We start from the raw sequence: 12500 nt of genomic DNA on the forward strand, positions 1-12500 counted from the left end.
GCACCTTATCTACTCACCATAAACTTTGACAAAGGTAAAGTGAACAACAGTAAACAAAAAGTGATGATCTATGGGCGTGCTAACTATGAGAGAGAGACTTGGCATGCAGCTCGTAGCCATCAACCCCTTCAGTACCAGGACATATTCATTTTGTGTTTGGGGATTTTATGCAGCTTCAGAAAATCATGTGGGGCATTAAAATACTGAGGACTGTGGCCATTAATCTTGTGACCTCCATAGACACTTGCTAATCTCAATACAATGGTGTAATCATAGCCAAACTGTCTTAAAATGCCCCTCAAAACATGCCAAATTATGGTAAAATGCCCTCAAGACATGCCAAATTTTCTTAAAATGTCTTCAAAGCCTGCCAAACTGTCTTAAAATACCCTCAAAACATGCCAAATTATCTTATTATTCCCTAAAAACATGCCAAACTCTCCTAATATGCTCACAAAACATGCCAAACTATCTTAATATGCATATAAAACATGCCAAACTGTCTTAAATTGTCCTTAAAACATGTCACTGTCTTAAAATGCCTTCATAATATGCCAAACTCCCTTAAAATGCACTCATAAACTGTCTTAAAATGTCTTTAAAACCTGCCAAACTTTCTTAAAAACATGCCGGATTGTCTTAAATTGTCCTTAAAACATGCTAAGCTATCTTAAAATGCTCTCAAAAGATACCAAACTGTCTTAAAATGCCCTAAAAAAAATCCCAAACTATCTTAAAGTGCCCTCAAAATATGCCAAACTATTTTAAAATGCTCTCAAAACATAAGGAAACTATTTTAAAAGGAGAGGAGAGAGGAGGAGAGAGAGAGAGAGAGAGAGAGGAGAGAGGAGAGAGAGAGAGAGAGAGAGAGAGAGAGAGAGAGAGAGAGAGAGAGAGAGAGAGAGAGAGAGAGAGAGAGAGAGAGAGAGAGAGAGAGAGAGAGAGAGAGAGAGAGAGAGAGAGAGAGAGAGAGAGAGAGAGAGAGAGAGAGAGAGAGAGAGAGAACAAAATTTAACCTTTAACATGACAATATATCTATTTTACCTATTTTTTTTTCTCTTGAGTCCTTCCTTCTTTTCTTCCTCTTCTCATCTTCCTATACCTCTTCCTTCCTCCTCTTCCTCCTTCTCCTTCTTCTCTTCCTCTTCCTCTTCCTCCTCTTTCCTTGGTCTGTTTCTCCACATCTTAACACAATCTGAAATAAATCAAACTGGATTAATATCAGAGAGAGAGAGAGAGAGAGAGAGAGAGAGAGAGAGAGAGAGAGAGAGAGAGAGAGAGAGAGAGAGAGAGAGAGAGAGAGAGAGAGAGAGAGAGAGAGAGAGAGAGAGAATCACGTATGACAAAAGTGACATTGCACAGGTGTGACAGTTAATAAGTTGGCCATGCAAACGAGTACACTGACAAGTATTCTGTGTACACTACCTCAAGGGAACCCAAGGACACCACCACCACCACCACCACCACTATTTTAACCCCTTCAGTACTGGGACACATTTTTACCTTGAGATTTGTAAACCATTAGACCATTTTATTGACATTAAGAAAGGCCTCTACAGGTTACAAGTTTAATGCCATGGCCACAGTCTTTACTATTTTAACCCTCCAGTACTGGGACACATTTTTGCCTTGAGTTTTGTGTAGCATGAGACCATTTTATTGACATTAGCAAGGGTGTGGTGCACTGCCAGGCTTGTTCAAACATCTTCCTGTGTGTGACATGGCTCTTATGTAGAACTACTCTACTGAATAATATTTTTTTTCATATCTGCAACATATCCCAGGCCTTGGGTGACTGCCAAGCTCCTCACCACTTCCAAGCGAGGCTCCCAGGCTTTGGCTAACAATGATGAAAGCATAACAGTAATCAATTTAACCTAACCTAACCTAATCTAACCTAACCCAACCTAACCTAACCTAACCTAAGCTAACAGTAATGAACAGCCTGACAAAGCTGTATGGCATGGTGCTTTGCAACAGACTAAGCCATTGGTTCAAGGCTGACAGACAGCAGGCAGGCAGCCAGGTGGTGGGCACAGGATGCCTTGAACACATTGTCACACTGCGTTTGTTGACAGATGTTGCTACAAGGAACACATTTCACCTTTATTACTTTTGTATATTTTACCCGCGCATGTGATAACGTACCGAGCAACACATTATTTTGTACTTTGAAGAGACTGGATTGTGGGACAGTAATGTTGCTCGCTATAACATCACAGGGAACATCATTCACTGCTAAACCCTGGAACTCACTGCCTGCTCTCTCTCTCTCTCTCTGCGTCAAAATCATTCAAAATCATTCAAATTTTGAAAGAGAGAGAGAGAGAGAGAGAGAGAGAGAGAGAGAGAGAGAGAGAGAGAGAGAGAGAGAGAGAGAGAGAGAGAGAGAGAGAGAGAGAGAGATTCAACCTTATAAAATGACAATATTTCTTCTTATCTTACCTTTTCTTCTTCCTCTTCATTCCATCCTTCTTCTCTTCCTCCTCATATCTCTTTCCTCCTCCTCCTCCTCCTGTTCCTTTGGTCTGTTTCTCCATATCTTAACACAATCTGAAAGAAATTAAATCAAACTGGATTAATATATATATATATATATATATATATATATATATATATATATATATATATATATATATATATATATATATATATATATATATATATATATATATATATATATATATATATATATATATATATATATATATATATAGAGAGAGAGAGAGAGAGAGAGAGAGAGAGAGAGAGAGAGAGAGAGAGAGAGAGAGAGAGAGAGAGAGAGAGAGAGAGAGAGAGAGAAACACAAACAAACAAACAAACAAACAAACCTTCCAAGCGGACTGTTCACTCTGCAACATTTCAATAAATTTTTGGGACAGCGTGTAGTCTGGCCTTCCCGCTGCTGCCGCCAACACCAATACCACCACCACCACCACCACAGCCAGCCGTGCCATCCTGACCCACTCCCGGCTGGCTAGTTGTGACCTTTGACCTGAAATGAGAAGGTTAGGTTAGGTTAGGTAACAGGAAAACAGACCAACAAGCACACAGACACACACATTACAAGCCTTCCTATTTGAGCTAATTTCTCCTTAACTAACCACTAACTTAACATCACACCAGGCTGGAGACACACAGGAAACATTCTTCTATACCTGTAATGACCAACAACACCACAAAGTAAGGAGAAATAGGAGAAAAATGCAAAAACAGACCAACAATTTACACAGACACACACATTACAAGCCTTCCTATTTCACCTCATTTCTCCTTAACTAACCACTAACTTAACATCACACCAGGCTGGAGTAGTAGTAGTAGTAGTAGTAGTAGTAGTAGTAGTAGTAGTAGTAGTAGTAGTAGTAGTAGAGTATAATACAATACAAAATATACTACTACTACTACTACTACTACTACTACTACTACTACCACTAACTTCCCTCACCTTCTCGACAAGTTCCCTGGCCAGAGGTTTGTTTCCTGTTTTCATGATGTGGTTGGTGAATTTCCTGTGAGAGAGAGTTAGGTTAGGTTAGGGACACACGTGCACACACACACACACACACACACACACACACACACACACACACACACACACACACACACACAATTGCTCTCTCTCTCTCTCTCTCTTTCTTCTCTCCTCTTCTTCTTCTTCTTCTTCTTCCACCACCACCACCTCCTCCTCCTCCTCCTCCTCCTCCTCCTCTTCCAGTCTCACACACACACACACACACACAAGTTCAGAATCTCTCTCTCTCTCTCACACACACACACACACAGAGAGAGAGAGAGAGAGAGAGAGAGAGAGAGAGAGAGAGAGAGAGAGAGAGAGAGAGAGAGAGAGAGAGAGAGAGAGAGAGAGAGAGAGAGAGAGAGAGAGAGAGAGAGAGAGAGAGAGAAACACACACACACACACACACACACACACACACACACACACACACACACACACACACACACACACACACACACACAAGCGGGTGGTGGAGTACGGAGGTGGTGTGGGTGCTGTGGGCCACTCGGACCGCCCGCTACTCAAATTCCTTCATCTCCCCGCTGTCCTCCATCTCCTGCAGTTTTGAGGGCATGTACGCCGGGGGTATTGGCTGTACCTCGCCCCCCTGCCACCCTTGCCAAGCCTCCCATCACCCCTGCCAAGCCCCCGGTCACATTCACACCGGCCACACAAGCAACATGACCCCTGGGGATAAAAATTTGGTTAAGGTCTTTTAGCATAAGAGAGGACTGGAAAAGGACAACTGAGAGGTAAAGGGAGAATAGCCCCTCCTGTCACCCCCAAGCCCCTCGTCACCCCCAGGCAAGCCACACAACCCCAGGGGATTAAAAAGTAGATTAGGGTCATTTTAGCATATGAGAAGACTGCATAAGGGAGAAAAGCCCCTCTTGTGACCCACGCCAGCCCCCATCACCCCTGCCAGCCCCCATCACCCCCAGGCCAGCCACACAACCCCGGGGATTAAAAATTAGATTAGGGTCATTTTAGCATGAGAGGACTGGAGAAACCGTTTTTATTGATTTATTTTTTGTATCTTTAAGATTCTTGGCTAAGGAGGAACATAAAATGACAAAATAATAAAACTAGCCCTACTCCGGTGCCAGTCACCTTACAGAGCCGAGAGAATGAGTCAAATAGATTGAATAAATACTAGACACTCTCTCTCTCTCTCACACAAGTTTACCTCTTCAACATAACAAAAATAATAAAACTAGCCCTACTCCGGTGCCAGTCCCCTTACACAGCCGATAGAATGAATTAAATATTAAAATAAATACCACACACACACACACAATTACCCTCTCAAAAATCATATGAATACTAATAACTACACAATGGCACTCCACACACATGCACCAATGCCACAGGGCTCACCAGGCACTGCTCACCGCCCTCCATGACCGCCAGGGGCCTCGGAAATCATTAAATAAGACACGTATCCCGGTGGCCATTAGTGGTAGATGTAGATGTAGATGTTGCAACGGAAGCTCCTTACTTCTTCTCGTTCTTTGTTCCGCTAATGTTGAAGTTCTTTTTTCTTCTTTTCCCGCTGTGTCCACCTCTTGTATATGGCGTCCTTGTATTTGTGTGGGTCGGTGAAGAGGATGCGTCCCAGCGCGTCCCTGCCGGCCCCTGCCACAAGAGCGGGTGGTTGTGGCGGCAGCGCCGGTGGGAGGGCCGCCTCGGTTTGTTGTGGTGGTGCATGAACAATTCCGCCTTTTCAACGGGTATTCATTTACATTATTACTTTTACCTTATTTTCTTTATTTTTACGTGTTTCTTTTATTTTTTCTATAAACAGCCAAAACTCACTAGAAACACCCAATGCAAACAAAACAGCCTCTACACACACCCAACACACGCGCCACACACCAAAACAACTTCAAATCGTCCTAAAACACACTTGAGACACCATACACCACCTTAAAAGGCTGCCAAACACGCACACAACTCACTACAAAAACCCAATATACACCCAAATCACTCCCACACACACCCAAAGCTCTTCAAACACTCAAAACTGTCGCAAAATACATGATAACCCCTCAAAATGCCCCCAAACACACTCAAAACACACGCCAATACTCAAACACTTCCACACCACACTCAAGATACGTCAAATATGCCTCAATACATCCAACGCACACTGAAAACATACTTATAACACCTAAAACACTCTGCAATACTGCCAAACACACTTAAAATACCCCAAATATACCCACCACTACACCAAAAGCATTGTAAAGAACGGCAACATTACAAGGGTGACTTACCTAAATGTTGTGGCTTGACTCCTCCTCTTCTTCCGCTTCCTTTCTCATTCCTCCTCCTCTGTTTCCCTTTTTTAGTCTTTCTGTTGCTTCCATCTACACGCCTGAGCCTAGAAACACACCACAACACTCAGAAAACACTAGATATTAGGCAAAATATTGAGGAAGTGGCTTGGCAGCCTTGGCTGGTCCTCCTCTTCCTCCTACTTTTCTCCTTCCTTCCTCCTCCTCCTCCTTTATTTCTCCTTTCTTCTTCCTTCTACCATTATTATCTACACACCAGAGCCCTGAAACACACGCAAACACGTAGAAATCACTAGATATTAGGCAAAATACTGACGAACTGGGCGGCTGGGAGGGAGGGACGCCAGCCCAAGGCCTGTGACGTCACAGAATGCGCGGGACCAGCGGAGACTCGTCTAAATTACGTAAATAATTTGAAAATTGACCCATAGAAAAAACGAAGCCACGGCCGAATGCTTGACATTTTACGACTGTGAACAAACTTTAACTAACATCCACAACATAAAAACATCTCCTGCCTAACTAGTTTCAAAGAATTGTGTAAATTAACTATATTATAAATTATAAAATCATTTGCACTCATGAAACTCAAAAACGTCCACCCATTTCCACTTTATATTTATTTTGAAAAATATTAGACAATATAAACTCTCTTCTCAGGCGTCCAACAGTTAGCTAGGACCAGAAGTGAACCAATGAAACTTATTTATGTCAAACAAAACCATTCAAATCCAAACTCATCAAAAACTCTTGTCAAGTCCAGCCATTTTCACTTGGCGAGTATTTTAACACACTTGACACAGTCTGAGCTTTCTTTTAAGGCATTGGACACCGAGTTAGACCGTCAACCAAAAACGTAATTAAATCAAATACAAAATATAAAACTTACGTTTAACGGGACCAAACACCATTTCAAAGTCCACATATTTGACTCAATGGGTTGATTTCACGCCTAAATCAGCACAGACGACTCTTTGCCACCATAAAGGCCCACTTACACCTTCAAATAAAAACTCAAAAAGCAGATGGAAAATTTGGCCGTTGAAAAGACATTTATACACGCCATAAAACACCACTAAACGCCACATATTTACCAAACTCTGGCGCGGAACACTCTTCAAACACAACGCAGTATTTATAGGAACCATAAAAACACACCATGGAAGCGTAATATTATCATTAGCAAATATGTGAAAAAAGTATAGAAACCTGCTGGTGGCCCAGGAGGCGGGGCTCGGGAGGAGAGCGGAGGGGGACCGGGGTGGGCTACATCCGGGGAGAGGGAGGCGGGAACAGCTGGGGCAGGGGCTCTGAGTCCATGTGTTGCCTTTATCAGCTCACCACAACAAAATGAAGGTATATCGGGAAGAAGTGACCACGGCTATGAAATGTCAGACTGGTGACTGCATTGTGACACATGTTTGGCTGAAGGAAGCAAGTCACATCTCCTAAAACTTGCTTCTTTACTGCAAAACACACTCAGAACACCTTGCAACACCTCAAAATGCCTCAAAACACTAGAAACACACAAAATGACGCAAAACACACTCAAAACTTTTACCAATCGCCTTCCTCAACACCTGGGCACAAGTCACACTGTTTTCACTCTCACTTGTAAACCTAACCCAAGAAATAAGTGAACGGCCTCAAACGTACCTCACACATGAACGCTGTGGAGGATTGTGGTGTACGCTGACACCGTGTACTGCTGTCTCACTCACTGCTTGGTGCTCCTAAACACTGCACACTTATGTCTGTGTGTGTTATTTGGTGTTTAAGAGTGTTTGGGGGCATGTTTCTGTGTGTGTGTGTGTGTGGCAAGACTGAGGACTAACACTAAATACCACCACGAGTGTGTTTGTGGGTGTGTTTGGCTGTGTTTACGAGTGTTTGAGGTATATAAGTGTATGTATGGCTGTGTTTGAGGTATATGAGTGTATGTATGGCTGTGTTTGAGTGTTTGAGGTATATAAGTGTGTTTTAAGTATGTATGGCTGTGTATGGGTGTGTGTGGGTGTGTATGGGTGTATGGCAAGATAGGACACACCACCACCACCAACAACAACAACACAACTGGTCCTCCCGGTTGACGTGTAGGGGCGGGTGTGTTTGTGATGATCCTTAGTATAAATGTGTATAATAACTTACTAAATCTATTATTAATGAGACACTACTTCTATAAATTGCACATATTGATTTATTCTTTATTTTTCATCCTTTCTTTTCGTTGTATTGCCCTGCTGTGGTTATAGAAAGGCAGTATACATGAAACAGCTTCTACGTTTACAGGGAGTGTTTTGATATAGCGCGGGAAAAGGAAAGAGAAATCGAGATATTTGAAAGGTATATCGGGAAGAAGTGACCACGGCTATGAAATGTCAGACTGGTGACTGCATTGTGACACATGTTTGGCTGAAGGAAGCAAGTCACATCTCCTAAAACTTGCCTCTTTACTGCAAAACACACTCAGATATTTCCTCGTTCTCTATTTCTATCGCCTCTTTTCTTGATCTATGAGTATTTCTGGCAATATACCACAGTGAAGTGATCATAAGTAAAGGAATATACACATCTTATCGATCTACGAGTTGATTTATTTATCTATCTATCTATTTATCTTTCTATCTGTCCATTTATCTATTCATTCTGGTGACTATTTGGTGATTTTCTACAGCTTCACAAACTCATGTGGGGTTTAAATAGTGAAGACTGTGGCCATTAATCTTCTGCCCTCCATACACCCTTCCTGATGTCAATAAAATGGTCTTATCTCTCTCTCTTAGCCCACCACCTCTCTCTCTTTTCAGCCCACCACGGACACCCTCTCTCTCTCTCTCTCTCTCTCTCTCTCTCTCTCTCTCTCTCTCTCTCTCTCTCTCTCAAAACCTCAATTTTTTCTCACATTTCCTTTCTTTAAACCACTAAATAAACTCCACTCTCACTCTTTCTCTTAGCCTACCACCACAGACACCCCCTCTCTCTCTCTCTCTCTCTCTCACACACACACACACACACACACACAGAGAAAGATAGAGTGACTAAAATTGGAGGTGGAATAATTGTGTTAAGAGGAAAAGAGTTAGTAGTGTAAAAGTAGTGTAAAATGAAGTGGTGGGTGTGGTGGTGAGTGATGGAAGGCAAGATATCAATATTGTAAGTGTGTATGTACCACCCAAAACAACAAGTGGATGGTCAAATGATCAGTCTAACAGTATGGTGGAAAGCACATTGGAAACAATGACAAATGAAGCTGCAAAGAAAGCAAAAATGGTTCTACTTGGAGATTTCAACTGTAAAGACGTCAATTGGGAAGAATTTGAAGTGGGGAATGGTGGAGAATGGGGTGAGCAGAGCAGCTATTAAATTATGCGGTGGGAAATTTGATGACACAGTGGGTGAGGCATCCAACAAGGGGGAAGGAGGGGTGATGCCCCGTCGAGACTGGACTTGATACTCACAAAGGGGAGTCCATCTACAAAATGAGATTGAGCATGAGTGTCCTTTGGGGAAGAGTGATCATGAAGGATTGAAATTTGAGGTCAAGGTGGGATTCACCAAAGATAATGAAGTTGGATACAAGGAGGAATGCCTAAATTATTATGCTAAGGGAAGATACAAGGAGTTGAGAAATGACTTTGGAAATGTGGATTGGTCCCAAATGTACCAGGAAACAAACATGCACTTCAAATATGAAAAATTGATGGAGGCCGCAGAGAAGTTTGTGCCAAAATATATATACTAAGAAAATCTTAAAGGGAGATCAATGGTTTAACAAAACCTGTGACAAGGCAAAAAGGGAGAAGGAAAAGGCATGGGAAAAATACAAACAAGAGGAAGTGGAGAGAGAAGCATATAGGAATGCAAGAAAGAAATATGTTCAAGTGAGAACAACAACAACAACAACAACAACAACAACAAAATGTTTGATAAATTCATTAATTTCAACAGAGAATTGTGAAAGTGATCCCAAAATGTTTGATAAATTCATTAATGGTAAGTTAGAGAAAAAAGAAAGAGTTGATAAATGAAAGGTTGGAGATTATATATATGAAGATACAAGTGTCATTGTTGAAAAATTGAATGAGGATTTGTGCCAAGTATTCACACAAGAAACACAATTCAATCGACGGGAGGAGAGAAAAATGGACGAAGACGCCATAGGACACCTAACTTCTTGGAAGCTGATTTAGCAAGAGTAGAGATGTGAAATTTCCAGTTTAGATTTTTAATGAAGGATAGACCGAGTGTGTTTAATGTAGAGGAGAGGGAAGTTGAGTGTTATTGAAGAAGAGAGGATAGTTGTCTGGAAGGTTATGTCGAGTAGATAGTTGTAGAAATTGAGTTTTGAGGCATTGAACAAAACCAGGTTTTCTCTGCCCCAATCAGAAACAAGTGAAAGATCAGAAGTTAGGCGTCCTATAGCATCTCGCCTTGAGTCATTTAATTGTTGTTGGGTTGGGCGTCTGTTGAACGCTGTTGAATAATGCAGGGTGGTATCATCAGCATAGGAGTGGATAGGGCATTGAGTCAGATTTAGGAGATCATTGATGAATAATAGAAAGAGAGTGGGTGATAGGACAGAACCCTGTGGAACACCACTGTTGATAGTTTTAGGGAAGAACAGTGACCGTCTACTACAGCAGCAATAGAACGATCGGAAAGGAAACTGGAGATGAAGGTACAGAGAAGGATAGAATCCGTAGGAGGGTAGTTTAGAAATTAAAGATTTGTGCCAGACTCTATCGAAGGCTTTCGATATGTCAAGGCCGACAGCAAAGGTTTCACCGAAGTCCCTAAAGAGGATGACCAAGATTCAGTTAGGAAAGTAAGAAGATCACCAGTAGATCTGCCTTTACGGAAACCATACTGGCAATCAGAGAGAAGGTTGTGAGCTGATAGATGCCTCATTATCTTCCTATTAAGGATAGACTCAAAGGCTTTAGAAAGGCAGGAAATCAAAGCTATAGGGCGGTAGTTAGAAGGATTGGAGTGGTCACCTTTTTAGGGACAGGTTGAATGTGAGCAAACTTCCAGCAAGAAGGATAAATAGAAGTAGAGACACAGATGAAAGAGTTTGACCAGGCTGTGAGCGAGTTCAGGCACAGTTTTGAGAACAACAGGAGGGACTCCATCCGGACCGTAAGCCTTCCGAGAATCAAGGCCAGAGAGGGCCAGGAAAACGTCTTTATAAAGAATTTTAATTTTAGGGATGAAGTAGTCAGAGGGTGGAGGAGTAGGAGGAATATGCCCAGAATCATCCAAAGTTGAGTTGGTAGCAAAGGTTTGAGCGAAGAGTTCAGCTTTAGAAAAGAAGAGACAGCTGTAGAGCCATCTGGATGAAGTAAAGGAGGAAAGACGAAGAAGTAAAGTTGTTAGAGATATTATTGGCTAGATGCCAGAAATCTCGAGAGGAGTTAGAATTGGAAAGACTTTGACATTTTCTATTGATGAAAGAGTTTTTAGTAAGTTGGAGAATAGATTTGGCATGATTACGGGCAGAAATATATAGGGCATGAGTTTCAGCAGTTGGATGGCTACGGAACCGTTTGTGAGCCGCCTCTCTATCATTGACAGCACGAGAACAAGCAGAGTTAAACCAAGGCTTTTTAGCTTTAGGGTTAGAGAAAGTGCAGGGGTGGGTGGCCGGAGTTGGTAGGGTGATGGGGAGAGGGTCAGTGAACGCGCCGTCATCCACTCAACAAACTATTCTCCCTTAGCGGCAGCAGCAGCAGCAGCAGCAGCGGCGGCGGCGGGGCGGGGCGGGGCGAGCGGCGACCATCACAGTGCGCGATGCAAGGCAGAGTCCTTCCTGATCTTGAAACGGTGGCGGAGGCAGAGGGGTTAGTAGTGGGCGTTGTCAGTGAAGACAGTGCAAGGTACACAAGGCTCATTACCGCTGTGGAGTCAGGCCTTTGGATCGTCAACTCCTGTAATGGACAAAATGAACAAAAAATGAACTTGTTCACTAATTATCCCTACAGCTAACAGGCAACATTGCCCTAAACACTCCTTCACTGCCTCAATCAGCCTTTCACTCTTCATTCTACGTATTCTTGATACTACCACCACCCACCCCACCACCACCACTACCACAAATCGAACATGAACATTAGTATCCGAGTTTACCAATTACCTACATCACTCTTGAACCTCTTAAACATCTACGCCCGCTTACCACTAAGAACTAATTTCAAGAATATATCCCCAAACTTACCGTTATACTACCACATCTCGTTTCTAATGCACGTACCTTGAAACACCAGCCCCGTTACGTTAAGAAATCCACGTTAAGAAATCCTGTCCACTCATTCTTTTCGCAGAGGTAGCCATTGTATAACAAGGGAACCACAACGACTTACCCGAAATATTTTAGCCTCAAATACAACTTACTTAAGGAGTTCTATAGTAACGCGACACGTTTAATCTCTTCAGCACCAAGACGCTTTTTCATATTCCTTCCGTTAGTACTTTATCTTATACAACTTCAGAAACTTACGCGAGGAATTAAAATAGTGAAGACACAGGCCATTAACCTTGTGACATCTATACACGCTTTGTAACAATAGAATTATCTAATCGTACACACGTCTCAAGGTGAAAATGCGTCACAGTACTGAAGAGGATAACTAATTCTTCCTTCCTACACAACTACAATGACCACGAAAACACTTCACTTGCCACGG

At 42.3% G+C, this 12500-nt stretch overlaps 1 protein-coding gene and 1 long non-coding RNA gene across 6 annotated transcripts in view; both read right to left on the reverse strand.

The window, feature by feature from the left end:
* Positions 1-1023: 1023 nt before the first annotated feature.
* LOC123502472 lies at positions 1024-5752 on the reverse strand. Of its 4 annotated transcripts, none has more exons than XM_045251607.1 (4): positions 4898-5337; positions 3449-3512; positions 2832-2995; positions 1024-1195 (listed from the first exon to the last, which is right to left on the reverse strand). In XM_045251607.1, exons 1-4 carry the CDS (start codon positions 4919-4921, stop codon positions 1097-1099), a joined length of 351 nt encoding a protein of 116 aa, XP_045107542.1. In that variant the 5' UTR covers positions 4922-5337; the 3' UTR covers positions 1024-1096. The 4 variants fall into 4 exon arrangements, 2 of the variants coding, with proteins under 2 accessions (XP_045107542.1, XP_045107544.1); XM_045251609.1 differs by having other exon boundaries at positions 4912-5253; XR_006674112.1 differs by lacking the exon at positions 1024-1195 and adding an exon at positions 2498-2553 and having other exon boundaries at positions 4898-5332.
* Positions 5753-11591: 5839 nt separating this feature from the next.
* Positions 11592-12500, reverse strand: part of LOC123502476 — a 9374-nt gene continuing 8465 nt past the window's right edge. For both annotated transcript variants that reach the window (XR_006674125.1, XR_006674124.1), the window contains exon 3: positions 11592-11744. This is a non-coding gene — a long non-coding RNA (uncharacterized LOC123502476). The remainder of the gene's footprint in view (positions 11745-12500) is intronic.

This window comes from Portunus trituberculatus, chromosome 11 (genome assembly GCF_017591435.1).
Source record: "Portunus trituberculatus isolate SZX2019 chromosome 11, ASM1759143v1, whole genome shotgun sequence".
Classification (NCBI taxonomy): Eukaryota; Metazoa; Arthropoda; class Malacostraca; order Decapoda; family Portunidae; genus Portunus; species Portunus trituberculatus.